The sequence below is a fragment of the Dermacentor albipictus genome, chromosome 3 (assembly GCF_038994185.2).
Source record: "Dermacentor albipictus isolate Rhodes 1998 colony chromosome 3, USDA_Dalb.pri_finalv2, whole genome shotgun sequence".
In the NCBI taxonomy this organism is placed as follows: domain Eukaryota; kingdom Metazoa; phylum Arthropoda; class Arachnida; order Ixodida; family Ixodidae; genus Dermacentor; species Dermacentor albipictus.
This window is the reverse complement of record NC_091823.1, coordinates 27,449,063-27,476,666: the sequence shown is the minus strand read 5'-3', so window position 1 is coordinate 27,476,666 and position 27,604 is coordinate 27,449,063. Positions and strand designations below refer to the sequence as shown.

The following is a 27,604-nucleotide window of genomic DNA, read 5'->3' as shown; positions in this document are numbered from 1 at the left end:
AACTGCGCAGGTTCGACATCTTGGTCAACGGCGGCGGCGCAGTGACGCTACAGTTCCAGCGCAACCCGTTCCATCCCATAAAGCGCACTGTGCTCGTTCCTTGGAACACCATCGTTGTAATGGGCCACGTGGAGATGGCTGTGCTGGGCGGCGAGCCGGCCGAAGAGGGCGGTCGCCGACTACAGCAGGCCGCCTGCGAGGCGCACTCCTACCAGCGCATGCAGCCTGTGCTGTATCAGAGCGCGCGGCCGACCGGCGGTTGCGGCGGGTCGGCCGTACTGGCCGAGAGTCGCGAGTTGCAGGAGACGCTGCAGGTACCCGGATCCGGGCTCCAGCTCGTGTACCGCAGCGGTCAGGCGCAGGGATACCTGGCCACGCTGCACCTGCGCCTCACGCCGTCAATCATCCCTCCAGAGCTGCGCCTGGTGCACCTGCGCATCGTAGTCGAGGGCATCCTGTTCGAGCGTATCTTCGAGGCAGACCCGGACATCGAGTACACGTTTGCCTGGAACAAGCGCAACGTCTACAAGCAGAAGGTCTACGGGCTGGCGCGTGTGCTCGTCTCATTGGGCTACGAGTACACCTCTTGCGACCAACCCATTTGGAGCACGCAGTCGACCACGCTGCCGGGTCACGACATGGATGTGTCCGAGCTGGGCGGCTGGAACCTGGACGTACACCACCGCTACAACTTCCAGCAAGGCGTGTTGCAGAAGGGCGACGGGTCGGCGCTGTACCTAGCACAAGCGCCACGTGTCATGGCCCTGCTGGCCGGAACGGGTGAGCCGCGCCCACTACTGTGCAGCGTAGCCGAGTGCAGTGGAGGCCCCGCGCGGCTCCAACGGCTGCTGGCGCCTTCGGCGCTGGCTGCTGGCCCCGACGGCAGCGTCTACCTGGCAGACCTGAACCTGGTGCGGCGCGTGACGCCCGAGGGCCAACTGTACACCGTGCTGCGGCTGCGCGGTGCAGGCGACGCATCGTGCCAGCTCACGCTCAGCCCCACCGACGGCCACCTGTACGTGTCCGATCCCGAGCGCCACCAGGTGCTGCGCGTCCACTCGCTCGACAAGGTCGACGACCCGGACTCGAACTTCGACGTAGTCGTGGGCAGTGGCGAAAGGTGCCTGCCCCGCGACAACTGCGGCGACGGTAGGCCTGCGCTGGAGGCCAAGCTGGCCTATCCGAAGGGTAAGTAGTATATGTGCAAGGCGACCAACAGCCTAAGATATAACATCTTCGCTTGTCTCGGGCGCAGGGCTGGCCGTTGCCGTAGACAACAGCTTATATGTGGCCGACGGCAGCAGCATCCGTGTCGTTGACAGCCGTGGAATTATCGACACGCTTATCGGCGATCCTCGAGGCCGCCGACGCTGGCGACCGTTTCCGTGCGCCGGAGCGCTGCCCGTGGGTGAGGCCAAGCTGCGGTGGCCCACTGAGCTTGCCATCAATCCGCTCGACAACTCTCTGCACTTCATCGACGACCACATGGTGCTCCGACTGACAGCCGACCAACGGCTTCTCGTGGTGGCCGGCCAACCCGTCTATTGTCCACAGGGCGAACAGGACAGTAACCCGCTGGGCGCCTTAGTGAGCTTTGCGTTCGGCCCCACGGGCGAACTGTACGTGGCCGAAGTGGACGAGACCGACCGTCAAACCGTGCGAGCCCTCGCGCCTGACGGCACGCTCACGCTTTTCGCCGGATGCCATCAGCAGCGTGAGGGCTGCCGTGCGCCGGGCAATGCCACCTTGGCCGTGGAGAGCGAGCTTCGTGCCGTGGCCGCGTTGGCAGCCACCAGCGATGGCGTGGTCCATGTGGCAGACCTGGGGCGCCGGCAGGTGTTCTCAGCGCTGCCCTATCTTCCGGAGCCAGACGAACAGCAGGAGTATCAGATCGCGCAGCCCGACAGCCACGAACTGTTTGTGTTCAACAAGTACGGCCAGCATGTGGTCACTAGAAGCCTGCTCACTGGAAAAGCCAAGTACACGTTCCTCTACAACGTCAACACCAGTTTCGGCAAGCTCAGTGCTGTTACCGACACGTCCGGAAACAAGGTACAAAGATCACGCTTGCACTATATGCGCTGGCAAGGCTGCATTGTTCTGGGTTTGCACACACACTAATTATTTCTTGTCTCTTGCGCAGGTGGCCTTCTTGCGCGACTCGGCCAACAGTCTGCACACAATCGAGACTGCGAGAGGACACAAGTGCCGGGTGCACGTGGCACAAGACAAGCTCCTCGAGTCGTTCGTAGATCCAGACGGGCTGCAGACGCACTTCCTATATGGACCGGGCGGCCTCCTAGCCAGCCGGTACGATGTAACCGGCGCCACCTTCCATTACGCGTACGACGAGGCCGGCCGCCTGAGTCAGCTGGTGACGCCCAGCGGACTTGTGCGTCGATTGTCGTTCTCGTTAGCTCCTTCGGGAGCCGCATCTGTGTCCGTCGGTGACTCGCTCGAGGTGATCACCGTGCGGCCAGGCAGCGTACAGTGCAGCCGAGGGGGCATGGCTGCTGAGACGACAACGACGCGGCCGTACGGCGGCCTGCTCCTTTCGACGCCCTGGAAGGCAGCCGCACTCCTCTGGGAAGCCGGACCACACCGCGTCCTCGAGCACTTGCTACCCGTGCAGGCCGGCATGTTCCCTATGCCGCTGAGCCAGACGCTGCTCTGGGACGGCAAGCCCAGCGACCGCCGGCTCGAGTGGCGCTACGAGCTCAAGCTAGCCAAAGGCGCCATCTCGGCCGTGGAACGCGCGCTGCTGGTGAACGGCAGCCAATACTTGACGGCCGAGTACGATTGGGTGGCAGCACGTGAGATCATTTACAACGGCTCGCGACGACCACTGCTCGTCGTACAGTACGACAGCTTCGCGCGGCCAGTCCAGTGGCTGCCTACGGGAGGTTCACGTCTGCCGCTAAACGCCGCTTACGACCGGTTGGGCCGGCCCAGCGGCTGGCAGCGCGGGCCGCTCGCCCAAACGCTTGCCTACGACCGACTGGGCCGCCTTGTAGAGGTGCGAGCGGCCGACGGCAGCGCGCTTCGTTATGCCTACGAGGCCGGAGCCAGTCAACCCAGCCGCGTACTCCTGCCCAGCGGCCGCGCATTCGCCTTCGGATACGATGAGCATGGCGGCCTGGAACACGTGCGCACGCCGCGCGACGGCGCGCGCCACGCCTTCCTACTACTTGCATCAATCGGCTTCTACCGACTCAGTTACACGGCACCCGGAGGGTCGGGCGCCTACGTGCTCCACCTGGACGACCGAGGCCTACCACTGCTGCGCATCTTCCCGGGAGACCGGGGTCGCGTGCTCTACCGCTACAACGCCCTGGCGCAGCCGACCGAAGTCGTGTTCGGCGGAGGCAAGGTGCAGCGCAACTACACAGCCGCCGGCCTAGTACGCGCCGAGAGCTGGAGCGAGGAGGACGTGCAAGTGCGCCACGAGTACTTCTACGACGGGCCTCTGCTGAGCCAGTGCGTGGCACGCTTCTACAGCCAGTTCCAGCTGACCACGGCGCACTTCCAGTACCGCTACGACTCGCGGATGAGGATGCGCGCTCTGGGCGTGCGCGTGGGCACCCTCCAGTTCCCCGAGACCGAGCTAGCCTTCTCGGCGGGAGGCCGCCTCGTGCAGCTGGACGCGTTCCGGATCACACGGGACGGCACTGCCGGCAACATGACGCTCTCGGACGGTACGGCCGCTTTTAGCCGCCACCTGGACACGTTGGGCCGGCTACAGCAATCTACTCTACGCGTCGGTGACAAGGAGCTCTTCCGCATGGAATTGCAGTACGACACGCGCGGACGAGTTGCTCAGACGCGCACGCTCATGCGGCTGGCCGGAGGTGTCCAGCTACGGACACACAACTTCTCGTACGATGCCGACGGACAGCTGACGGAAATGCTTGGCAAGGACCACTGGCGCTTCAGCTACGACGCCGGTGGCAACATCGTTACCATGCAATACATGGGCAACAAGATAGAGATCTTACACGACGCCGGCGACCACGTGCTTCGTTTCGGTGAGACGCCGTTCGTGGTCGATGGCCGTGGTTTCGTGGTTCAGCGCGGCGAAGAACGCTTCGCGTACAACACGCGGGGCCAGCTGGTACGCGCCCAGCGGCCCCGGCGCGGTCGCTACGAAGTGCGCTACTTCTACGACGCGCGAGGCCGCCTCGCCATGCGCAAGGACCACCTCGGTAACCTGACGCAATTCTTCTACGCCGACCCGGCACGGCCGACGCTCGTCACGCACGTGTACAACAACGCCGACGGCCGTGGCATGACGCTGCTGTACGACGAGCGCGGCTTCCTGGTGCAGCTGCGCGTCAACAGGGACTCTTTTTACGTGGCATGTGACCAGGCGGGCAGTCCGACGCTCGTCTTCGACCGCCACGGAGACGCGCTCAAGGAGGTGTACCGTGGGCCGTACGGGCACATCATCTACGACTCGGCGCCCCTGCTGTATGTACCGGTGGACTTCCGCGGCGGCATCCTCGACCCACTCACGGGCCTGGTGCACTTCGGCGAGCGCATCTACGATTCGCTCATGGGCCGCTGGATGACGCCGCAGTGGGACCACGCGCTGCGCCTGCGCGACGTGCGGGACCTGCACCTCTACCAGTTCAACCGCAACGACCCCGTTAACCTGCACCCGGAGCGGCCAGCCGGAGACTCCGACCAGGGTAAGATGGGCCAGTGGGCGAGCAGAGTGTTGCAAGGGAACGAAGCGACCCGTTTGTCGCACTTCGAGCATTGAGGTGCCGAAAGTCGTAGTAGTATATACTGTCCTTAGGTTAAGCTAGCGTAGTTTGGGATTGAGCCTGAATAGATTGAGCTGCCTGTATTCACTTCACAGCCGAAGAGAAAAACACAATCGATGTTCAAGGCTGCGAAGACGCCATCATGGAAGCGATCATATACATTAGCATAAGAATAGCGCTGATCCCATCCATCTGCGGGCTGAATCTCGAGTGTAACCGGTTTGGGACACTAGTTCACTGCATTAAAATGCATTTTACAGAAACTATACAATACAGTCAGACACATTGTCGTGTCCGGGTGAGTGCGAATTTCGCCAAAATAAGTGGGCGCCAGATTTGTATGACGTCAACTTAGCTACGTGTGGACCATGGTGGAGACATGTGTTCGTAAACCAGTATGCAAACATTTAAAGTGTAGTTTTACAAGACAACAAGGCCAACCGTAACTGAAGGTCCTGAAATTTCGAGAAGCACCTTCATGTTCTCTACAGTTTCTCAACGTTCTTTAGGTGTCAGCATTCTGGGTTGCAAATAGGGTTCCCCGCGACGGCACGAGGATAAGTTGACGTCGAGAGAGCTTACAGCGCCCATTTAAACTTGCATTCGGTCAGTCATGACAAAGCGTCCGAGTGTACTGCGTAGCTTCGGTGAAAGCCTTTCTATGCGTGGACGAGCGGCCGCAACCGATGACGCGCGAAACACACCCCACACATGCAGGGAACAGGAGGTATTCGAGGGTGATTAACTCCTTTCATAATCATGCCTTTGCAGCCTCGAATTTCAGTGGTAGTTTTCGTTATGACCAATTTTCGTTAAATGTGCCAAATGTTGCCGTAGGCGCCCACGCGACGACTTTTAGTCGCTTCATTGAATGCTGCCCTCTCAATGTGTGCCAAAATTATGTTTTTCTATTGAATCGGTTGTCAAATACGAAAATCAGTCTTGAGACGCTTTGCATAGTAGTGGTGCAAAACTGAACAGTTAATCTCGCTCGTCGTTCACAATTTTGTGCAACCGCCACGCGGTTCGACGGTACCGATAATCCATACTCACATCACATCGGTCAGTGTATGACCGCCCTCTGAAAACTCCAAGTCAGAATGGCCAAACTGCGTTGAAGTTATTGAACTGATGAGGCACAGGCCACCTCTTTGACATCTTCGTAAGAAATGTTCGATTATCTATGTCCGTTCCAAACCACCGTTTGCCTGTGCGGTATACTCCTCGTTAGTTCAGCTGCAGGTGTCTGTTTCCGAACAATTTGCGTGCAGTTCAGCCAAACCAAATCACTAAGTTTTAAGCTCAAAATGGTTGTTCTTGAAGTGTTGCTGATACTCTCGTACTGCCTCCGTATCGGAAACGCTTACAATGCGGGCGACGCGTTGCGATTCGGGGGAGTGTGTCGTGGGTAAGAAAAAGACCTTTCGGGATCCCGCAGAGCTTCCCGACTGGGTGGAGAGCCAAGGCCTCGGCCTCTCGGGCCTGGGACTGTCCGGCTGGCCGCCGAAGGACGAGCAGCGGCCGATCAGCGACGACGAGGACGACGAGACGGCGGCCCTGCCGTGGCGACTGCCCGCGGTGTCCGGCACGGCTTGCGCGGCGCGGAGGCGGCTTCGCGGCTTCTCGCAGCTCTCCAGCGTCGAACCGTCGGCGCTGGGGCGGCGGCGACCGCAGGAAGGGCTGCTGCCGCGCCGGCTGAGCCGGGGCGCGGCGCCGTTCGGCCGCGGCCTGAGCGTGTCGCGCGTGGACGGGCGCGCCGTGGTGCGCTCGGCGGAGCGCGCCGACCCCATACGCCGCGACGTGTTCGTCTCGGTGTTCAACAACTCGCACCTGGTGGACCTGCACCCGGTGCTTCAGGGCCGCGACGCCTTCTACTTCGTCAAGGACAGTGCGTGGCGCTTCCACGAGGACGTGACGCAGCTGCAGCGGCTCGGCGCCGCCGTCAACACGACCGTGCACCAGGGCGACGTGTCGGACGTGCGCCTGCACACGCCGCACGCGGTGCTCAACCTGCGCTACGGGGCGCCGCCCGACCGCGAGCGGCAGCGCATCCTGTGGCACGCCAAGAAGCACGCGCTCAGCCAACGCTGGGCGCACGAGCGCCAGCTGCTGCTGGCCGACGCGCACGGCGCCGCCGCCTGGAGCGACCAGGACAAGGAGCACATCCTGCGCGCCGGCTCGGCGCCCGGCTACCGCGCCGACTACTTCCACCCCGTGGACGCTTACCCGGAACTGGCCGACGACCCGTCCAACCTGGTGTTCCGAAAACTGAGCTGATACGTGACAGCCGTGCGCGATGCTGCCGCTGCAGCCCAACCGAATCATCAACGAAGGCCGCCGCCGGCGCGCGTCGACCGTGTACAGTGCGCGGGGCACGTGGCCCGCGGAACCAGTGTTGCTGTAACGAACGCTTGCCTCTCATCCGTGCCTGGCGCCGCCGACCCACGAGCCACTGCTGCAGTTTCCCAGAGCTTCTCGAGCGCCCGAACGAGTCGTTTTGTGGCGCGAACAGACTGTGCCCCAATGACGATGCGTGGCGCCGCTACGACGTTCCACGTGCTTCCGCGGGTTGACAACGTCTGCTCCTCGCGCTTGTCTTCAACGTCGCAATAATGTCCATTTCTTATTTCAGAGCTATAAGGAGCGAAGGGGACCGGGAATAAAAGTTGTAATCAGAGCAGCGATGGCTTGGCCCCTGACTTTACTACAGTGAGTGACGTGCAAAGGAAATGCGAACGAGGTAAGGGAAGCCCGAAGACGAAAGACATTTCATTTGATTGATGTGAAATAAAGGTGACCGCTGTTTTTTCCCCGATAAAGAGCGGTGTATTGCACAACTATACGCAATTCATTTTGTGCCTCAGAAGACCGATGACGTTGTCTGTTGATGGTTTGTATATTCTCGTTTCATGCAGGCATCGTCCGCGGACGTGCAGAGGTGCACGTCCATAGGTAAAGTGAACTCGCAAGCACATAATTTACATTTTGGCGACACTCGTGGTGCAGCTGCCAAGAGAAGCGGCGTGGACACATTGTGCGCGCGGGCAGAGAGGAACCAGTGTACACCTGCAATCCCGGGCACTTCAATTACTGTACAGATCGATGTACTCCCCTTAAGACAAACTCTAAGGGTCCGTGAAAACCTGTTCGTCTAATCAAAGGTTCGTCTTTACAGAAGTGATCCAAAGACCTCTAAATCTGCTATTCCCAGCGCACGCAAGTATCCGCAACACAAAACAATAAATGAAACAACAGTATTAAAACCAAAGAGTAGACGTAAAAAGGTACATTTGTAGGCTTGTGCGAATACGAATTTTTTAGGTTCGAAGCGAAGCCGAAGCGAATAGTAATTAGTGTCGAAAGCGAATAGTTCGAATAGTTGTTGGACTTGCATAAAACATTGACATAAGAGCCCAGATGTTTACAAATCTAAAGATGTTGGTTCTTTACTCGTAAAAGAAGGAAACAGATTCATCTCTAGAGTCAGTTTATTTACAAAGTAGCGTTACTGGTTCAGATATATTTCATGCAAATATGCAAGCTACGCATTTTTCACAATTGCAGCTGCACAGCATATTTGTTTACAGGCTCTTTCTCACTGCTGTGCTTCAGTCTACTTAAGATTACTTCGTAGCTGAAGGAGTGGAAGGGTTTCGAGTTCGCCATTCGCGAGTCATCGTGATGCTGTGAAGTGGGACCTTGACGGCGTGACGTCAGCAGTTTATGCAGTGTTGCGCAAATACAGCTTGATTCTTTCCACCTAGACGCGAGCTTAACTACTTACGTTCTATAAGAACAAAAACGAAAATATTTACAAATTTAACAGTAAAATCGAGGTGCGAGTTATACGCGAATTCCGACTGGAGGTGTGGCTGCACGGCAGCGCGAATTTCGCCTCAACGTTTGGTTTCACGACAGTATGAGCTATGCTGCCGTGAAACTACCTTTAGGGCGATGTTCTCCTCCGCCATCAGCGCAGCCGAAGAGGTGGAGACAAACAGGGGGAGGGGAGGAGGGGGGGCGGAGTAATATTGTACATTCGCACACGCCTAGACATTTATTGTATTCAATGAATGATACAAAGTGTTGCTTTATGTCCTTCTCCTTAAGCTGTTGAGTTCTTGCTGCTTGCCGGCGCTGTGTAAATATATGTCAGTCATAAAAGTTCATAAAAAAATGTAATAGAAGTAAATTATTCGGGGTAAATTACCAGCTGTGTCATATGCGAAGCTGGTTCTTGTGGCTTCTGGGTGGTGCCCTCATCTAATTACCGGCCTGAAGAGGCACATCAAAGACTTCCTCAATTATTGTGTCAATGCATGTCATCCTCGTGTGTTTCCACATCACCTGCGATGCTGGAATAGGTGTTTGTTTTTACAGACGTGTCATTTTCTGCTCCTGTATAGCTAAGTGAGCCGCCTTCTCCGAGTTTGCCGATTTGTGTATCATTGAGCCGAACAGGAGGCGTCAATGGCGGCTAATTCTTTCTAGCAATTAATTCTAATAACTAGCGGTTTCTTTCTGTTTCTCTCGGTCTCTCTCTAACACACATTTCTTTTTTTAATTTGGTGTACGGGAAAGTAAACAAAAGTTCACACTCTTTTCCCCGTGCCTGGACATTGGCTTAAACAGGCTCGCCTTTATGGGAGTCCGCTGTACGTAGCAACAAAAGGGAAATGTGCTCGCGTGACGTGGTTACCATGTTCTACTTATAACTGAGGTGGATCCGCATGTGCATACTGCGCACAGTGTGACGACTCGAACGGTAATTATTACTGCTTCTGTCACTATTATTCAAAAGCAGATGTCATCCCTTCCAAGAAGATATCGTGGCGAAATCAGTGGAGCTGAAAGCAAATAATTTAAGCTTCCATATTTACGTTCCTGCAACGTAATGCTTTCGCCCATGGGGGCCCCTCTCGATATGGCAGCCATGGTTGAAGGTACCACGAACACGTCAAGGCAGACGAACACGTCTCGTACAGAGTGCGAAATCGCATTTAATGGAAACTTTGTTAACACTTACCGCTTGCTTTTGTTCCAGACAAACATTTTTTTCAGAAATATCTGCATAGCAGATAATGTAACATTCCTTATGCGTGGCCTCTTCAGGAAATGATTTGCATAATGAATCGCTATTGCAACGCCTTTATCTTGAGTCGCTCATGATTCAGACTACGCCACACATTCTGAATAGGAGCGACGGCAATCTGCCGTTAGTGTATGCGCGCTGCCTACGTCACGTGTTCAAGACTACTTAAACGAGCTGTTCGAACACCTTTGTTTATTTTGCCTGTGAACAAGGCTCCCGTGTGTGAGCCGAAACGTCTTCTTTTCTTTTCTTTTCTTTTCTTTTCTTTTCTTTTCTTTTCTTTTCTTATTTTCTCTTTTTCTTTTCTTTTCTTTTCTTTTAAAATTTTACTTTGGTCGGCGTAGTGCCCCGGGTTTTTGTCTACCTTTTCACCATGTTTCATCCCGACCAGACGGGCTTCCGTCACATACTGAACTTCATGAATCGCTACGTTCGGTAGCTAACTAAATTTTACTGATTAACTTTCTTTCCTAATCGGTACCTTCGGGCTCATATAGGGCAATTTCGGAACTTAAATCGGGGCGTAATAAAGTTCTGTTCATTTTGTAGAAATACTGATACTACAGCATCGAAGTGTCAGCCCACAAGTTTTGCTACGAAGTAAATTGACACTCCTTATCATATTTGCTCGAACGCCTCGATCGCGCACTGCACGTACGTATCGCGCACTGCAAGTATGCGAACGTCCCACTGCAAAGGTGTGAACAGCCCCTCTCGTATGACCTTGAGATTTGCCGGGAAACAACCTCCGCATGATTTGTCGGGTTGTGACGGGCCGCGAATGTCCATCTTCCGAGGACGTCTCTGGCAACCATAGCAATGCGTCACATGACGTGGGAGGTCAGATGCGCCATCAGAGAGACTTGTCTTGGACGTTCAGTATCTCATTTCTGCACCAGCGGTGCCCAACAATATCGGCTGTGTGGCACATGAAAGCCGTAATTTTGTTATACGTCAGCATGGAGGAGCACTTGTGTAACTCCTACGTCCAAACCTTACTTTCTTAAACGTTTATTTATAGGCATTTTAATAGACGTATAGATACAATGTCAATATGATATGTCCTGCAGAACATATGAGAAAAGAAATAGTCCTCCGACGAAGGACCATATCACTTTTGAATCGTGGCGGAGCGTGGATGTCCCGTATTTCATGGGCAAAGTATTCTCATCATGTATGCGAATACGCAGTCGCTGGCTGACAATAACCATGACGTAACACCAGAACCGTTAGGCTCGGCTACCTAGATTACATGCATAGACTAGAGTAACGGTCGCGCGTGCTAGAGGGCACTTCGATGCCGCGTCCTTTACGGCGGCGCTGCCAACGAGACTATTTTACGGAAGCGTTTAGGTGCTGCCATCTTGGGCTGTTAACGCTGTTCTTTTCCATACTTAACTAAATGTACGCGTTACAAGAGACGATTCGCAAGCACGAAAATGGTTGTATAGCTGCGTTCATCGTTCCGTGACACCGTTACATGACTTCACTACTCATAAAGCTTAGAAATTGTTTGTGTAACAGCCCAAGATGGCGGGGCCCGTGAATCGAATGTAAATGCGTCTTATAATGTCCCTGCATACGCAGGCTCTGATGAGTCCACCCCGTTTGCTACTTCACGTCTTTACTAGCAATGCGAGTCAGTGTGTGGCGGTGTCGCACATGCTTTCATGGATAAAGCAGATGGCCCAACGACGACGGCGCAGCGAAAGTACCACGACACCCACGTCACGGACCCTGTAACGTATTCTAGGCGGGAACAGACAGTTTCTTTTCTGGCGACTGCTGTCCAACAGATACTCGATCGCTCACGCGTACCACGCGATTGGGATATATTCATACGTGTAGGTGACAGCCGTCGACCACCCACGCGTGAACGAACCGACCGACTGTTACTGCAGCCAGTAGCAATTTAACTTCCCTTCCCTTTTCTTTTATTTATCTATCTAAATTTATTTAAATAAACAGCCAATCGCTACTACTACACGATGTCGCTGTCGGTATCATACATGTAGCGTTTAATGGCCAGTTCGCGCTCATTCTTCTTCGTGCTTCGTTTTATAGTCGTGCATCATTTAGCCTCGAGTATAACACCACGTAACCATTGTTCGCGATGATGCGGACTCTCGTTTTGGAGTAGCCGCCGCTTAATTAGCTTCAGCGTCGCCGTGCAATCGTTCTTCACGTTGAGTCCGCGCCTCAGCTGGTCGGCGCGTGCGACGCTTTCTCCAGGTGGCTGCAGCCCGAGCCTCACCGGGCGCACACAGCCCTAGAGTAACGAACGTAACACCCTGTCGATGTAATACCCTGGAGCATGTGCCGGTTACCTGGCCTCCGGTGGTTGAGCGGTCAGTTGCGAGAAAAGTCTAGCAGCATTTTTGCACGCATCCAGTTATCATGGCTAACGCAATAAATGTTACTACCGTGAAATAAGGCTATATCACGACAGCGAACAAAGTAAAACCCGTTATAGAGAGTAGGGAGCATTTCTCTATAGCACAGTGATGTGGAGCAATACGGCACTGACCTCGGATTCCCCCGAAGCGTTTCTGACGACCAACAAACACTCTCCGTGATTGGACCCACAGAACGCCTTCAGGGCCCTTCAGATTTTTACAGTAACGGGGCTCGCTATAAAAAAAAACATGATGATGATGATGATGATGATGATGCCTGCGACGAACTTTTGCGGCAGATTCTGCACAAGGCGCGTTTGATCGGGAAGAGAGTGCGTGGGCCGATATTGGGAGGGGAGGAGGGCACGTGCAGCTGGCGGCACCCTCACTGGCCGTCGAGCACCAAGATGCACGGGAAGGGCGGAGGGGGGGGGGGGGGGGGGGAGTGCAATCCATACCTCTTCCGTGTGTAGCAGCTGAAGGCGCGTCGATCGAGGAGTTACGCGCAGGCAGAGCAAGGCGGCGGAGAGCAGAAAGGAGAAGGGCACGGACGACGACCGGAGAGAAATGAAGAAGGATATATCTCAAGAGTGAGCTGGGCAAATGCAGAGGGACCGCTATTGGAAATCGGCGCCGTTAATTGTCATTACCTCAGTCGAATGGGAAGATGCTTATTCTAGAAGTTCGGCTGTCCCAGGAAATGTACTAAAATTTGAGAGTGACAAACATGATTCTACAACTGACGCGACAACGTCTGAAAGGGAAACGTCCAGCATAAAATGGTTCTCTCAGGTCCTTAGGCTCATTCTCTGCGACAGCAGATAGAAATGTGTAATGTTGCGCAAAGTTCGCAGATATTATTCATGAGCTCCCCAGTCTTTTGTAATTTTCTCCAGTGCTGTGCATGCTTTGTCAAGCTTTCCGATGTTTAGGGCGAAGCTTTCTTCACTTATTCTCCTGGATTTGGCGTGGCTGCTGCTGGGTCGGCCGGCATCTCGGCGAATATATTTTTGGGTAGATATAGGAAGTCTATGTGGCCAACGAATGCAAGTAACAGCGAACAGGCTTGTATACAACCCCTGTATGCTGACCGACAAGATAAAGTGCCACCGAGTGCACTTTTGTTCTGAGTAATAAACAAATAAATCTTTGCATAAAACCTGAGCCTCTAACATTGGCTCATATTTATCACTAAAGCACACCGACCTCTTACATTAGTAACGCTATATATTCGACGGATTCTTTGATTTACTTGATTATAATTTATTTAAGGTTCACTCGGTATATGTCACTGGATGTATGCCCATTCTTTTCTAATAGTTCAGTGTTGTGACACTTAAACGTACAAAGGCGTTGAAGTTATAACTAAATACTTGTCTACTTCTCCGTCCTTACACTTGTCATTACCATTATTCCTTCAACAAGCATCATACTTACTGGAGGTCCTCGCCAGACCTCCAATAAAATTATTTCACTCACTCACTCGTCCTCATGACATCGCTGCGAATACGCATTGCACTTTGCGGCATCCATCCTGATTTGCAATGGTGTTTGCATTTCGGCGCAGCTTAAGTGCACATACATAAAAACTGCACGAGACCAGAGTTGTTACCTTTGCGGTCGCGAAACACAGACATCGCACGAGGTTGCACGCAGCATGGTATTAAACGCACATCGTTGTTGCTTGTATAGCATTTAATACACACGCTTTGGTGCTTTGGTTGACATAAATTCTAGCTTGAACGTTGGATATGTATTCGTTTTTGTTTTGTTTTTTCACAGTGCTCATACGTTCGTTCACTTTCTTATAACTAATCTTTTGCAAATCTTGTTCAACATGTGGAGCCTCTCCGATGCTTATATTTATTCGCCTTCCCAGTGTGTTTTCTTCTAGCGGGAATACACATTTTACCTTTCCTTAGAAACCCGTGGAATGAAGAATAGGGCAACTTCCGACAACGATGCTCACATGCCAGCAGATCTGTACACGTACGTTGATGTACTATACGTTGCGCATTTTAGTAGAAGCTCATAGAAGGTATTTTTTCGCGTGGAACCGTATAAAGGACGGTAACACAGCCTATCGAATAGGCGGAAATTTATTTTTTTCGGGGGGTGGCAATCAGCTTTCTCCGAGCCCGCCATGTGTGTGTATATATATATATATATATATATATATATATATATATATATATATATATATATATATATATATATATATATATATATATATATATATATATATATATATATATATATATATATATATATATATATAAACCTTTAATAAGGGTTGCACTTGAAGAAACTTCATGTGACCTCGAAGAATGGTTCACTGAAGTGACGACGATATAGGAGTATTCATACGTCATGGCAGGAAACAGTTCAATTTCACAGCCTGAGTCATCTTGCACCACAAGAGTCTGGCGTCTCTCGGTAATGTAATCTTCCTTTGTGTAATTGTGGTATACTTCGCTATCACTAATACTGTTTCGCCTTTCCAGGGGGAACTTCAGCCACTCTCTCTCTTTTCTTTTTTATTCTTTCAGTCCGAGTATAAGCGCTTCTGCGTATGACTGCTGTTGATTCAGATTTCGAGTGATTCTGGCTTGGCGACATTTCAGTTACTGAGTGAAATATACAAGGGGTCCCAACTATCACGCACCAAGACTTTAAAAAGGAGCAGTGGCGTTACTCGAAGAAAACATAGTGCGTATTTTTCCAGTACAATGGCGTAGCCGCCAGTATTTTTTTCATTACTGAGATTTAAGTAGGTGATTGCAATTAATAATCTAATTGGAGAAGTAGTGTCCCAATTATCAAAGTGTCAGTGAGGCATCTGTAGGCACAGCCAACGGACATCTAACTGCGGTATTTACCGCGACGTACTAATTGCGTGCTATTTTTTTCCGACTGATAAAGAAAACCCACGAAATATGAAAAATACCCCGTGACTAGGGGGCGCTCCCACCCGCATCATAAAGCAGTACCCTCAAATAAACTGGCTGAACACAACTGCTTTGCCTGTCGCAAACCCGAAGAGACAGTTCATCACCTGGAGCACCAACATCAGGTTTCGCGCCTTCGCAGCTATTCCTTCGTCTCATTTTTACGGCACACTTATATCCGTCTCTCAAGGCCGACTGATCACACTGACAACAAAAGGCCCCTGATAACGCGGCCGAAGCGCCGCTCTGACTACGCAAGAAACGCGAACAGCAATGTAATCGGCATAGCATGTTTCGAAATCGCGGCTTCGCTCGCACCGCGTCGAATGAGTGCGCGCGAAGCTATATTTCGCGCCAGAAAACCCCATCCGGAAAACTCCGAAGGAGGCTCGGGACCCGGAGCCGCCCTGTAGTCGGCGCCTATGGTCTACTGTATGCGTTGTCCAACCCCACCAAGTGTGCCTGAAGGGACAAATGATGAGAAAAACTGAGCTCTAAACCAGTAAATTACGTTTCTACAATGCCTCCAAAAAAGCCCCTCTTACCGTGAGAGGAGGTTCGGTAAGCCAGAAGAGGCACACTAACGAAAGACGGGTGGTGACGTCATCTTCAGTTATTGTACCAGCTCGCCAGGACGTCGTAGATTTTGACAGCGTCTGCTTGGGTCTCACTATTTTTTTTCAAATGGATTAACATCATTTTCCTACTTCGGGCAGTTTGAGCCTATCTATCTATCTATCTATCTATCTATCTATCTATCTATCTATCTATCTATCTATCTATCTATCTATCTATCTATCTATCTATCTATCTATCTATCTATCTCACGCCGACCCAGTGACCCAAGTTGTCTAACGGTTAGGGCCACTATAGGTGTGTGCTCTTGGTCGTGACGCCGCCGTCGTCGTTCCATAGTCATCATTTCAGCTTCGTTAGCTGACTCTCGTCTTGCCGCCGTCGTACCGTCTTATACGCCGACCCAGTGGCCCAAGTTGCCTAATAGCGTGAGCCACTAGGTATATGTGCTCGTGGTCGCGATGCCGTCGTGGTCATTGCATAGTTGTCATTCCAGCTTTGTCATCCGACTCTCTTCACGCTGTCGTCGTCTACAGCCTCGCGATACAGTAGTCACGTCATCGTCGCGCTACACTCGTCCCATTTGTCCTCATTTCGTTGTCACGCTATTGGCGTCATTTCATTGTCGTTATGCTTTCGTTGTCATACGTGAGTCGCGATGCCGTCGTGGCCGTTCTATCTCGGCCTTAAGCTCGTCGTCGTCGCACTCTCGTCATGCCGTCCTTGTCGCGCCATCGTCGTCACACGGTCGTCGTCATACGATTCTCGTGACTCCCGTCGTTGTCACGCTGTCATTTTACCGTCTCCGTCACTTCGGAAACGTTGTCGCACTGTCGTCATACTGCCTTCGTCGCCATACTGCCTTCGTCATTCCAACGATACATCATCCCTTCTACGTCTTTCTAGCGTAATCAATCATGCTGCTGTCACTCAATAGTGATAATGCCGCTGTTATCATGCCATCGTTGTCGTATCGCGTTGTCGTCAGAAAGTTGCCGTCATCCGTCCGCTGTCTTACCATCGTCGCCATGTCATCATGTTCACGGGCGACCTTGGCAAACGAGTTCCATGCCAAAGTGGACCGATACCGAATGCAGATGATGTCGCATATAGCCGAAGCAATTGCGGGAGTTTCAGAATGGCCACTAAAGATTTTAAATAAACGCGACTTCGGCAATATTGTGTGTCGCTGCGCTGCTTTATAGTTAATCGCATTTCCGCCGAAAGTTGTCGTGAGATGGGTTCTGTCGCAACCTTTAACGGCAAACTAGCACTACATGCGCATGCTCAATGAGCCACAAACTAAACTTAGCAAGCTTCAAGGTTATACGAAACCACAATGGCCCGAATAATAAAAAAAAGGAATACTCTTCGAATTTTGTGACGTCGCACTGATGTAAAGGCGCAGGGGTCATGGCGCGAAATTCGGTACAAGGAACTTTGATCACTTTTACTTCCAATAAACAACCTAGCTATTGCTGCGAAATTAACGAAAATGTAGTTTCATAATAATACCTCACCGATCTAAACTGATTTAGTTCTTCCAAACTAAATCAGTTTAGGTCGTTAAGGTATTCTTGTAAAACCTATTATTACAAACTATTCTTTAAACTTTATCCCGCCCCTGGATCTGTCGAAGTACCGGTCGCTTCATCTGCTTTCCGATGCTTTGCTATACGTGTTTTTATTCCTGCGAAGGTCTGGTCATTTGCGTGGCGTTCGCGAAGTTAACCCCTCCCGCGGTGCTATTTTTCGGGTTCGGCTTTTTCAGCTTCCGCCAGTGAACACACAGACGCCGGCTGCCGTGCCTCCGTATATATTGACGACGCCTCGCGTGGCGGCATCCGTTATAGTCAGCGCAGTCGTGCGCAGCCTTTATGCTTGCACGTTATCTTAACCTCCGCACGCGAACGGGCCATTAGTCTGTCATCCCTCCACTTGCGACAATATAAAGCTCTTCGAGCTAAACCACGAATAGTCGCCTACCTCCCTAACACTGCTTAAATAAGGAATGGCAGAACGGCCGCTTTTACCGTGAAAGGAATAAGTCACAAAAGACGCAAGAACCACAGACGTGTGGTGACGCCGCCCTAAATTTATACGCTTCAGCTTGGCGTGTCGTCACGAATTTCGACAGTGCCTGCTCCGTTACAATGGTTAGAATTAGTCTGGGCCTACATACAGCCATTTCCTTACCGGTAAAGAAGTGCGTAGTGCAAGATGGCTGATTAGGGTAGTTGGTGATCCATATATATATAGATCACTAACTACCCCAATCAAAGATAACGTGTACATTATCTATCGCAGAGATAGGGACGACAGAAGAGGTGGTAGGGTATTGTTCGTCATAAAAAGCATCTCACGTCATTTCTTGTGCCGATTCCTTCGAGTCTCGAAATTCTCCGGGTCTGTGTATCATTTCCCGAATCGCATACAACTTATGGTCTATGCTACAGACTACTCTATAGCTCCTACAATTTCATTTCCGAATTACACGATAACATACTTCTATTCGTTACAAATATAACAAAGCTGACATTTTTCTTCTTGGTGACTTGAACTTTCCAGACATTTACTGTCAAAACTTTCGAGGCCAATTACGTGCATCTTGCGAGTTCGTTCAACTAACACTTGATTTTTCACTTGTGCCAACCAGCTCGTATCAATGACATTTTGGATCTTGTTCTATTGTCCGCGCCCGAGAGGGTTAACACTATCACTTTTGCGGATGGGTTCAGTGACCACCGGTTATTACAATTCACAGTTCGTAGACCTTGATGCTCACGTCACCTGAAAACTAAACAAATATTTGATTACAAAAGAGCAAATGTGAGCGCTATTAACAATGATTAGGAAAATTTCACGTCGCCATTTTTAGCAAGTTTTGTCTGAGCGGACAGTGACCGAGAATTGGTGCCTGTACAAAGAAAAGCCAATGGAATTAGCACATGCGCATATACCTAAGATCTCATTTCGCGTTAACTCATCGAAACTATGGTTCAGTAAACCTCTTCGTACTCGACAAAATAAAAAGAAGCGTCTTTACAGGACTGCCAAACGTGTGGACACATCTGTATCTTGGAGCAAACATAAGGCTTGTGATGTAGACTACTGCAACGCCCTGCGTCAAGCCAAGCAAAAGCATTTCTCTTGCGATCTGCAATCACTGCTTCAAAACAACCCAAAAAAACTTTGGAAAACGATCTCTCCCGTTTAAGACTCCGACATTTCACAAACACTTGATAGTTCTGGCTTGCCGATTGCATGAGAGCTTTCAGCATCTATCTTTAACAATTACTTCACGGCCGTATTTACAAAGGAAGACCATTCGAAAATACCAACACCCATCGAACTCGATTATCCATATATGGCCGCCATCAATATAACAACCACTGGTGTTGCTGAGATGATCAACAACCTCAAGATGTCAACTTCTTCCGGCATGGACGGTATAAACTCAAAAATCTTAAAATATACAGTACTACCCTCTAGCACAGTTCTTTCCTGCTTGTTTCAACAGTCGCTCTCAACAGGGGAAGTTCCGAATGACTGGAAGGTCGGTAAAGTTATCCCTTTTTTAAAGTCTGACGATAAAAGCGCTGTTAACAATTACCGCCCAATATCACTAACAAGCGTTCCCGGTAAGCTACTAGAACACATCATTTTTTTTAAACGTAGCAAAACGCTCGGAAATTAACAAGTTCTTCTTTAAACATCACCATGGTTTCAGAAAAGGACTATCATGTGAAACGCAACTATTCGAATTGACTGCGGATATTTTTCTGAACGTGGATACGGGCCCACAGACAGATTCCATTTTCATAGACTTCGTTAAGGCTTTCGATCGCGTTGCTCATTGCCGTCTCATAGCTAAACTTTCATGCCTAAACATCGATTCCCTAATGGTATCTTGGATAATAAATTTATTGTCATTCCGTTAGCAATTCACCGTCGTCGATAACTTTATTTCCAATATCAGCGATGTAACATCTGGTGTACCACAAGGAAGAGTACTCGGACCATTACTTTTTCTGATCTATATTAACGACCTGCCATCCGAAATAACGTCATCCATTCGCTTGTTCGCAGACGATTGTGTGATCCATCGTCAATTCTGTTCACCTTCCGATCACTTCGCTCTCCAACGAGATCTTGACCGTATTACTAACTGGTGCTCTTCTTGGCAAATGACCATAAACACTGATAAATGCAAACTAATAACATTCACCCGCAAAAAGACATTTTTCGCTTTCGATTACTCACTGGATAAGAACCCCGTCACGCGCACCAACTCATACAAGTACCTCGGCATTCTCCTTATACCTAACCTATCATGGTCTGCGCACATGGAAAAAATAATTGCTAAAGCCTCACGAACGCTCGGTTATCTTAAACGTAACCTGCGCGATGCTCCTGCCCTCACCAGACAAATCGCCTATCAGACATTCGTAAGGCCAAAACTGGAATTCGCAGCCCCTATCTGGTCACCTCATCAAGCTTACCTAATCGTGACTCTCGAGTCAGTCCAAAACCGCGCTGCCCGCTTCATTGTCAAGGATTATCACCGCGACTCTAGCGTGACTAGCATCAAGTCATATTTATCCCTCTCATTTCTTGAATCACGAAGAACCATAGCATTGCTTTGTCTGTTTCACAAAATAGTCCATAGAACGCGCCCGCCCACACTGCCGCTCACTCGTCCATCTCGTACATCTCGGCGTCTGCATAATCATCTGAGTTTCCACCGTATCTTTGGCCGAACCAATGCTTTCCATTCTTTCGCGTTACCACCTGCCATGCATTTAGCATTGGAATAACCTGCCAAACGACATAGTTGACATGCTTGACCATGTACCCTTCAAAGCACGCTTATGCATATTATTTCCATAATTCATCACAACGAAACCAAACTGCGCACCTATAAGCAAATACTTTTAGCGAAGTTGTATAGTTCTTTTTAATGTTTTTGTATTGCGTTAACATTGTTAGGCACTTGTTCTTTCTTCTTCACTGAGTACGTCCATCCTACCTTCGTTTGTTGTTTTATTTGGCGCCATCTTTGTAATCTTTTTTCTTCGCCAGCTACCATTTGTATAATTTCTTGGTACACCTTTTTTTGCTACTTCACACAGGCGTTTTGTTTCATTTATCACGTTATTTATATTGAATCTCGTATGAAGTCATGGGGACCACAAACCAGTGGAGGCGGCCCCATCAAAGCAACCAGTAAACCATATAATAAACCCTCGACACCTACGGTGGAGGGAACCTGTAACTGCCACCATGGATCGACACGACCATTATACTATCTGGCAATGGAATTGTCGCGCATACAGTAGGAAAGGATCCCACTCACATTAACACCTTATCAATAAGGAACATCCTGATGTCATAGTGCTACAGGAGCCACATTGTAAGGCCAAATTATCTGGGTATAGATCATTCTGTAGTGCCGACGGGGAGACGAGAGCTGTCAGCACTCTAGTCAAACGTGCCTACATGGTCGTTCAGCATGATACAGGCATTGCGGATGTAGACAATATATTAATCGAGTTAATACCTACCAGAAAAAACAATCAAAGTCTATTTCTCCTTAATCTTTATAGTAACCCAAGAAACAAACGTCCCAATTTCCAATTACTTCTCCACAAGACTCTCACTATCACAGAAGGCAGAGCCTTAGTGATTGGGGGGATTTCAATGCTCAACACGCGGCATGGGGATACAAATTTGAAAACTCCAAAGGTAGACACCTATGGCTAGACGCACAACGAGAGGGTCTTACCCTCACCACAGACCCATCAACACCTACGAGGCGGGGGTCTAGTGTTAGTGTGGATATTACGCCAGATCTCACCTTTACAAAGAACATTAAGGATGCGAAATGGATTAACACCCAACAGGATCTAGGCAGCAATCATAACATCCTCGAAATCACTGTTAAGACAGGGCCACGCAAATCTAAGGGCAAACAACTCAAAATTGTAGATTGGAACAAACTCAGACAAATTCGCAAGAAAAATTATAATACTATCACAGACATGGTGGACTGGAGCACGTAGCTTAAGCAGGATGTTGACGCAGCCACACAAGTTATCCCCCAGGACGCGCAAATGGAACAGGTAGACAGTAAACTCCTACATATGTGGGAAGCTAAAGAAGGTCTCTTGAGGAGATGGAAAACTCAGAGACACAACAGGACGCTCCGGCGCAGGCTGGCCCGGCTTAACAGAGATATAGAAACATACGCACAACAGCTCTGTAACCAACAATGGGAAGCAACATGCACCAATATGGATAATCAATTAGGATGGTCCAGAAAGTGGAACTTCCTCAGGCACCTTTTGAATCCTGAAGAAAGTAAAGCCACGTACAGACAAAACATAAACAAAATCTTACATGCATATGACAAAACTGAAGCAGCTTTTATCGATGAGATAGCCGCAAGGTATTTATCTCGGGCTAAGCCAACAATTCACCCAAATTACACAGGCACCAAAAACAGACAATTAGACGAAGAGATTAGCAAGGCGGAATTGAGAGCAGCTCTAGAAAAGCTTAACACTACATCCGTGCCGGGACTTCACGGAATAACAAACAAGACGATCCGAAATCTCGATGATGCCTCTCTCGAACAACTTAAAATGCTGACAATCCGGTACAATATCACAACAATGGAAAACGGCCCAGATTATTCTAATACCTAAACCAGGCAAGCGGCTACAGTTGGAGAACCTGAGACCCATTTCACTCACGTGAGTGAAACACACATGACGTACGTCATGTGTGGGCTGTTCTCTTGAATGTGGCAGCTGCGAACTTATAATCACTCCACTCGGACACTGATTGTAACCTTTTTCCAAGCGGCTTTCCACCAAGGAGACGGAGTCCCACCAATGAGACGGAGTACTTTTATCTATGTTCACACTAAACTGCTTTTTTAATACAGAGTAAAGACTCATGGCTTTGATGTCATCAGGCACCGTTATCTGAGAGTTGAGAACCGTTTTCAAGACACTCAGAAATTTTTGATAATTCACAAAAGTGCGTGCCGGATACTCTAAATAAATAAGAGGGTATATCATGTCAAAGTTAATAGGTAGATGGTCACTGTTTGCGGCAGAGTCGACAGTGGACCGAGAAGTCGGAGAGTCGACAGTACGTGACAGACATCCCCGAACCAACAAATTTTAGATTCCATGCTGATTTAGAAAGACCTTGAATAAACATAACTACTTTCGTGTTTAAGGAATAAAAAAAATGATGAATTGCCCAGTCCGACAATCGCTTTCCACATGAGTCCGTTTTGAAACCCCAAGAGACATGATAGGAAAGTCTCCGGCTATCGCAATTATTTTCTACAAGATTTGACAACGGTATCAAGTTAACGAATGCCCTGAATACCAGCGCCAGCGGCAGCAGCAGCAGCAATGGATAAGTCGAAGGAAGAAGCGAAGAAAGCTTCGCTTTAAAAACGGTTACAGTGAACTAGACGGAAAGCCTTCTAGTTCACTATAACACGGTGTAGGAATATTTCCACACCATGACTTTAAAGAAAGACATTATTTTATGTAACCTCTTACTAATAGTTAACCGTAAGTTCCTATACTACAAATAAAATATGCGAGGATTCGTACCTTCGGCCTAGGTATCTGAGGTCCGTGCTATGTACGGAGCAACACCTTGGGAGCGACGTCACTGAAGTCCAGGCGCAATTGGCCACTGTTGGACTATTGCAGCTTTTCGGTTGACAACGTTGCCATTGTCATTTCCGCGCCTTTCGCGTACCGCGGCAACTTTGGACGACTTGTCGAGTTGTCGTCTACCTAGTTTACTTTCCGTGCTAACATGTGCGACCTTGATCTTTGGTGATAACTTATTTTACGCCTAGTACGCTACCTTTAAAAAATATGTGGTAGTGTATTGCCTTTTGCTTGATTAGCTAGCTCGACTCGCGCAGGTCCACTCTTCCATGTTTCATGTTTACATGTCGGCTGACAGGCGCCAATAGCGGGAATAAGCATCACGCTGCTTCATTTCATAAAGGAGTTCTAGGATATCGGTCAGCGTTTTTGATCACATGCGATATGACAAATTAGCACTTGTTGTGGATGTAGACTCGCGCATCGTCCGCAGATATGAGCCACGACGGAGTTCTGAACCAACCAAGGTTCCACATGTACGACGACGATGACGACCACCAGTCTCTGTTTGAGGCGTTTGTGTCGCACACAGCTAAAGGTATAAATTTTATTGGGCTCGAGAAGGTTGCGCAGCTTGTCGAGTTCTTTTTACCACCACAACCATTGTTTTGCAGATTTGGGCCCGATAGATGAGGACTGGTTTTCCAACGAGAGAGCTTCCCAATTCTCCGAGTGCAGTGAGTTTAGAAGCAGCGGCAGTAGCACTCCGGTCGCATCTCCGTGCTTGGCCCGCGACAAAGCTGAGACGCCAGGTTCTCCCGCAAATACTCCAGTGTCCAGCTGCCGACGTAATGCCAGCTTCCTCGAGTGGACTCCCCTTTCGCCTTCGCCAGTTGTGTGAGTTTCTTGAGCATCAGCGTCTTCATGTAAGAGCTACAGTCAAAGGAAACTTCATTTTTGCCACGGAGTTAATGTTCTGCTGTATTGTGTATTGATTTTCTACGTTTAGTTAAATGTACACGTGCCACATCGCAAATACGCGTTCAGTAAATTTTTCTAGGCTGAAAATATTGAGGAACATGGTCTATGGTTTTTGGTTTCACACACAGACAAAAAAAAAATCAGATCATGTTCGATGAAAACCTTTAAAACAGCCTTTTTTTCGCAGGTATTCAGTCTGTATCCCTACAGAACGAAAATAATCATTGGTTTGATTGTACCTAAATAGGTCTGTCATGGGACAATCGCAGCTCCTAGAGTGCTTGCTGCTGCCTTTCACTGGGCGTCTCCATTTGACTTATGCAAATGATGGAACCTCATTAGGTCCTCAAAGAACAGCTGTTCATGGTTACTTTGATCCTTTGTAAATTGCAAAAGAAAAGTAGAAAACTGTGCAACCTGGCAAGCCCCATAGACAAGCTACTATAACTAGCTGTCACTATAAACTACAACACGATGTCAAAAAATAAAGCATTTAATTAAGCCCACTATGGCCTCATTCACTCCAGTGATTTACAGAGGTCATGTAACCGATCGTGACTGGCGACCGATGTTCACTCCATCAGATGCGACCTGCCCATTGACTTGCTGAGACATCTTGCGACCACTATCACCATGTAAAATAACCATCAGCATATACAGATGACTTGTTCCTGAATGTCTAGCTTTGCAACTGCAGTGATGTGACTGAAAGATCAAACAGTGAGCAATACACTCAAAACAGTCACTTTTCAACTAAAGAGACCATTTACAACCTCTGCGAGTCATCAGTGTGAATGAGCCATGACAGTACTAACACTTTAAGTACCATACACTTTTTCAGTGGCATTGAGGTCGTGTGTTGCCATTGTCACATGTTGCTGTATTATGTCTATGATGTGATGCATTGCTAGACAAATTCAAAAGATTTACCTACGTGAATCCCTACCTAATAGTTGGTTACTTGGAGGAAAATGTACAGAAGTACAGCACATTTGGATCTGAGCTGAACAATATTTTTCCAATGTAAGCAAGGTTGCTACAGTGAGTATTTCACTTGGTACCAAAATTCAGACATCAGTCAGCTAACACTATAGAAGGTGCAGAGAAGACAAAGCTTGTGTATCTCTACACTTCACTACTCTATAGTCAACACATAGCAAGGATGAAAGTCTAGAAATTTGAGTAACCACATATTGCTCCTTAAATATGCAATGTATTAGTACTCACCATTATATCTGGTAGTGTTTATATGGGGTATTGCCATAGGCACACTTCAATGCAATGATGTGTAGTACTTTTGCTTGATTTTCTTTCCTTAGTATGTCTGTTTGCTGCGTTCAGCCCTCCTATTTAACTTATTTTTGGTCAAATACCACAACAATGTCTGCACAGAGTTTGGTTATTGTGGTTAGTTCCATTGCATACTGACTTCCTGCATAATTTTAAAATGTGCAGGTCAAATGTGTTCAAAACCCCAAAAGTGCCGAAATCACTTCCACAAAGTCTTGCGGTAAACAAAACCACACCTAGCCCACTCTGGTCACCTTCTTTGGAGACGCCGCCCCATGGAACTGCTCGTATGTTAAGCTTTTACTTTCAGTATGGACTGCCATGATTCAACTATGCTGTAAGGTGTTTATGTATGTGGGCATATACTTTTTCAGGGAGCAAAAAGGACACGAAAGCAGTAAGTGCAGTCAAAGCTATTCTTTTGTTAGAGCTGGAAATTAATTGCCTGTGATAAGACTTCGAAAAAGCTGCCTTACCTGGCTATTTCCTTTCTGAGAAATGTTCTTTCCTGTTTAAATGATAAATGTCTGAACAAAAAGAATACACTAGATTATGACCAACGATTTCTTATGGAATTTTTCGTTCTGTAACAAGATTGTACAAGTGTAATATTGAGTTTTATGCTTATTCAATAACATAAAGTATTAGTTTATATCAAACGCTTCACGTCAGCATATAGAAAGGTTGAAGGACACATTACAGACACAATATGTGTGTCGAATCTACAGCCTCAGCGACACTGCTGACATTTAACTTGCAATGAGCACATTTGGATGCACAAAACATCTTGAATTGCACCATACAGTTGTGCTATGTAAGATTAATGCGCAAGGGAAAAGTGCCTGTCCGGTTATCCCTTTCTTAACATTTGCTTTCCCTGGTTTAGCTTGTCAGTGTGCTCTATAATCAGCTACAAGCTAAGAATGAAATAATAAATACACCCCAGAAAAAACTTATGTAGATGCACCGGTCAGCCATTTTAGTAGATTCTCTCCCTCCTTCCTTCCTTCCTTCTTGCTACCAAAGTCATCCTGTGTGTACGAGAATAAAGATTATTTGTTTTACTGAAATAAAGGTCTGTACATGTGGGTGGGCTGGGGCTTTATAGGGCAACCCTAAATGTTGTGTTTGAACAAACATTAAGGTAGTGTCTGTATTGAAGTTCCTGTTACTCCCTCCCTTCACTATATTTAGTTGTTTTTTAGCGTGTTGTATAAAATAATCTAGTTTAAGATAATGTAAACACAGAGAAGCCTCTTTGCAAAATTTGCCGTTTGACATATGAGTGGGAGCGCTACGAAAAGTTAGCAAAAATATACCTTTCTGGAACACTAAAACCGCTTTCTGGAAGTGACGCATAACCTAACGCATGACCTTGGGACAATCTCTGCAATCTCGAAAGCCATGCTGCTGTGTAGCATAGATCCGCTTCCACAGCGGAGTGCCACGATGAGCCCTTTCCCAATGTGAGACGCTTTGACTACTGCATGGTCTAATTGGTCTCTGTGGCTCTCCTGGCATGGCTATACAAGCCAGCTTATGCGGCGCACTGAAAACCTTGGACTTGGCTTGCCGGCTATTATGTCATAGTGATACCACCAGGTGCACGCATTATCTGCTTAAGTGTGGTTTAAAGGCTGCTAACAAGAAGTCGATACAATTACCAGCTCTGTAGCGTTGCCAAGATTGGTTCACTGGCATATACTAAATTATAAAAAATTTAGCCAAAGTGAAATTTCATTGCAGTTGTCCTTTAGTGTTGTGTTCTATGTGCGGTGCAGCATGATGCAGCCTTGTGCTGAATGAATCACATTATGTTTGTATGCAAACTGTAGGAAAGTGCTCCCCCCCCTCGCCCCCTGCTGAATTCTTAGCTTGCAACTGACTGCAGAAGTAATACTGCAGTTGTTTG

The 27,604-nt window shown here is 48.8% G+C and overlaps 2 protein-coding genes across 7 annotated transcripts in view; both read left to right on the top strand.

Annotated features, from left to right (window-relative positions):
• Positions 1-7,443, top strand: part of LOC135921690 (teneurin-m-like) — a 32,361-nt gene extending 24,918 nt beyond the window's left edge. For all 4 annotated transcript variants that reach the window (XM_070535304.1, XM_070535305.1, XM_070535303.1 and 1 more), the window contains 4 exons: positions 11-1,188; positions 1,256-2,052; positions 2,144-4,688; positions 6,205-7,443. In XM_070535304.1, the coding sequence (XP_070391405.1) occupies positions 11-1,188; positions 1,256-2,052; positions 2,144-4,688; positions 6,205-7,043 (5,359 nt within the window). In that variant the 3' untranslated portion in view covers positions 7,044-7,443. The remainder of the gene's footprint in view (positions 1-10; positions 1,189-1,255; positions 2,053-2,143; positions 4,689-6,204) is intronic.
• Positions 7,444-23,514: 16,071 nt separating this feature from the next.
• Positions 23,515-27,604, top strand: part of LOC139057339 (breast cancer type 2 susceptibility protein homolog) — a 38,159-nt gene continuing 34,069 nt past the window's right edge. For 2 of the 3 annotated variants that reach the window (XM_070535308.1, XM_070535307.1), the window contains exons 1-4: positions 23,515-24,019; positions 24,096-24,318; positions 25,858-25,979; positions 26,067-26,089. In XM_070535308.1, the coding sequence (XP_070391409.1) occupies positions 23,917-24,019; positions 24,096-24,318; positions 25,858-25,979; positions 26,067-26,089 (471 nt within the window). In that variant the 5' untranslated portion in view covers positions 23,515-23,916. The remainder of the gene's footprint in view (positions 24,020-24,095; positions 24,319-25,857; positions 25,980-26,066; positions 26,090-27,604) is intronic. The other variant, XM_070535306.1, reaches the window with a different exon arrangement.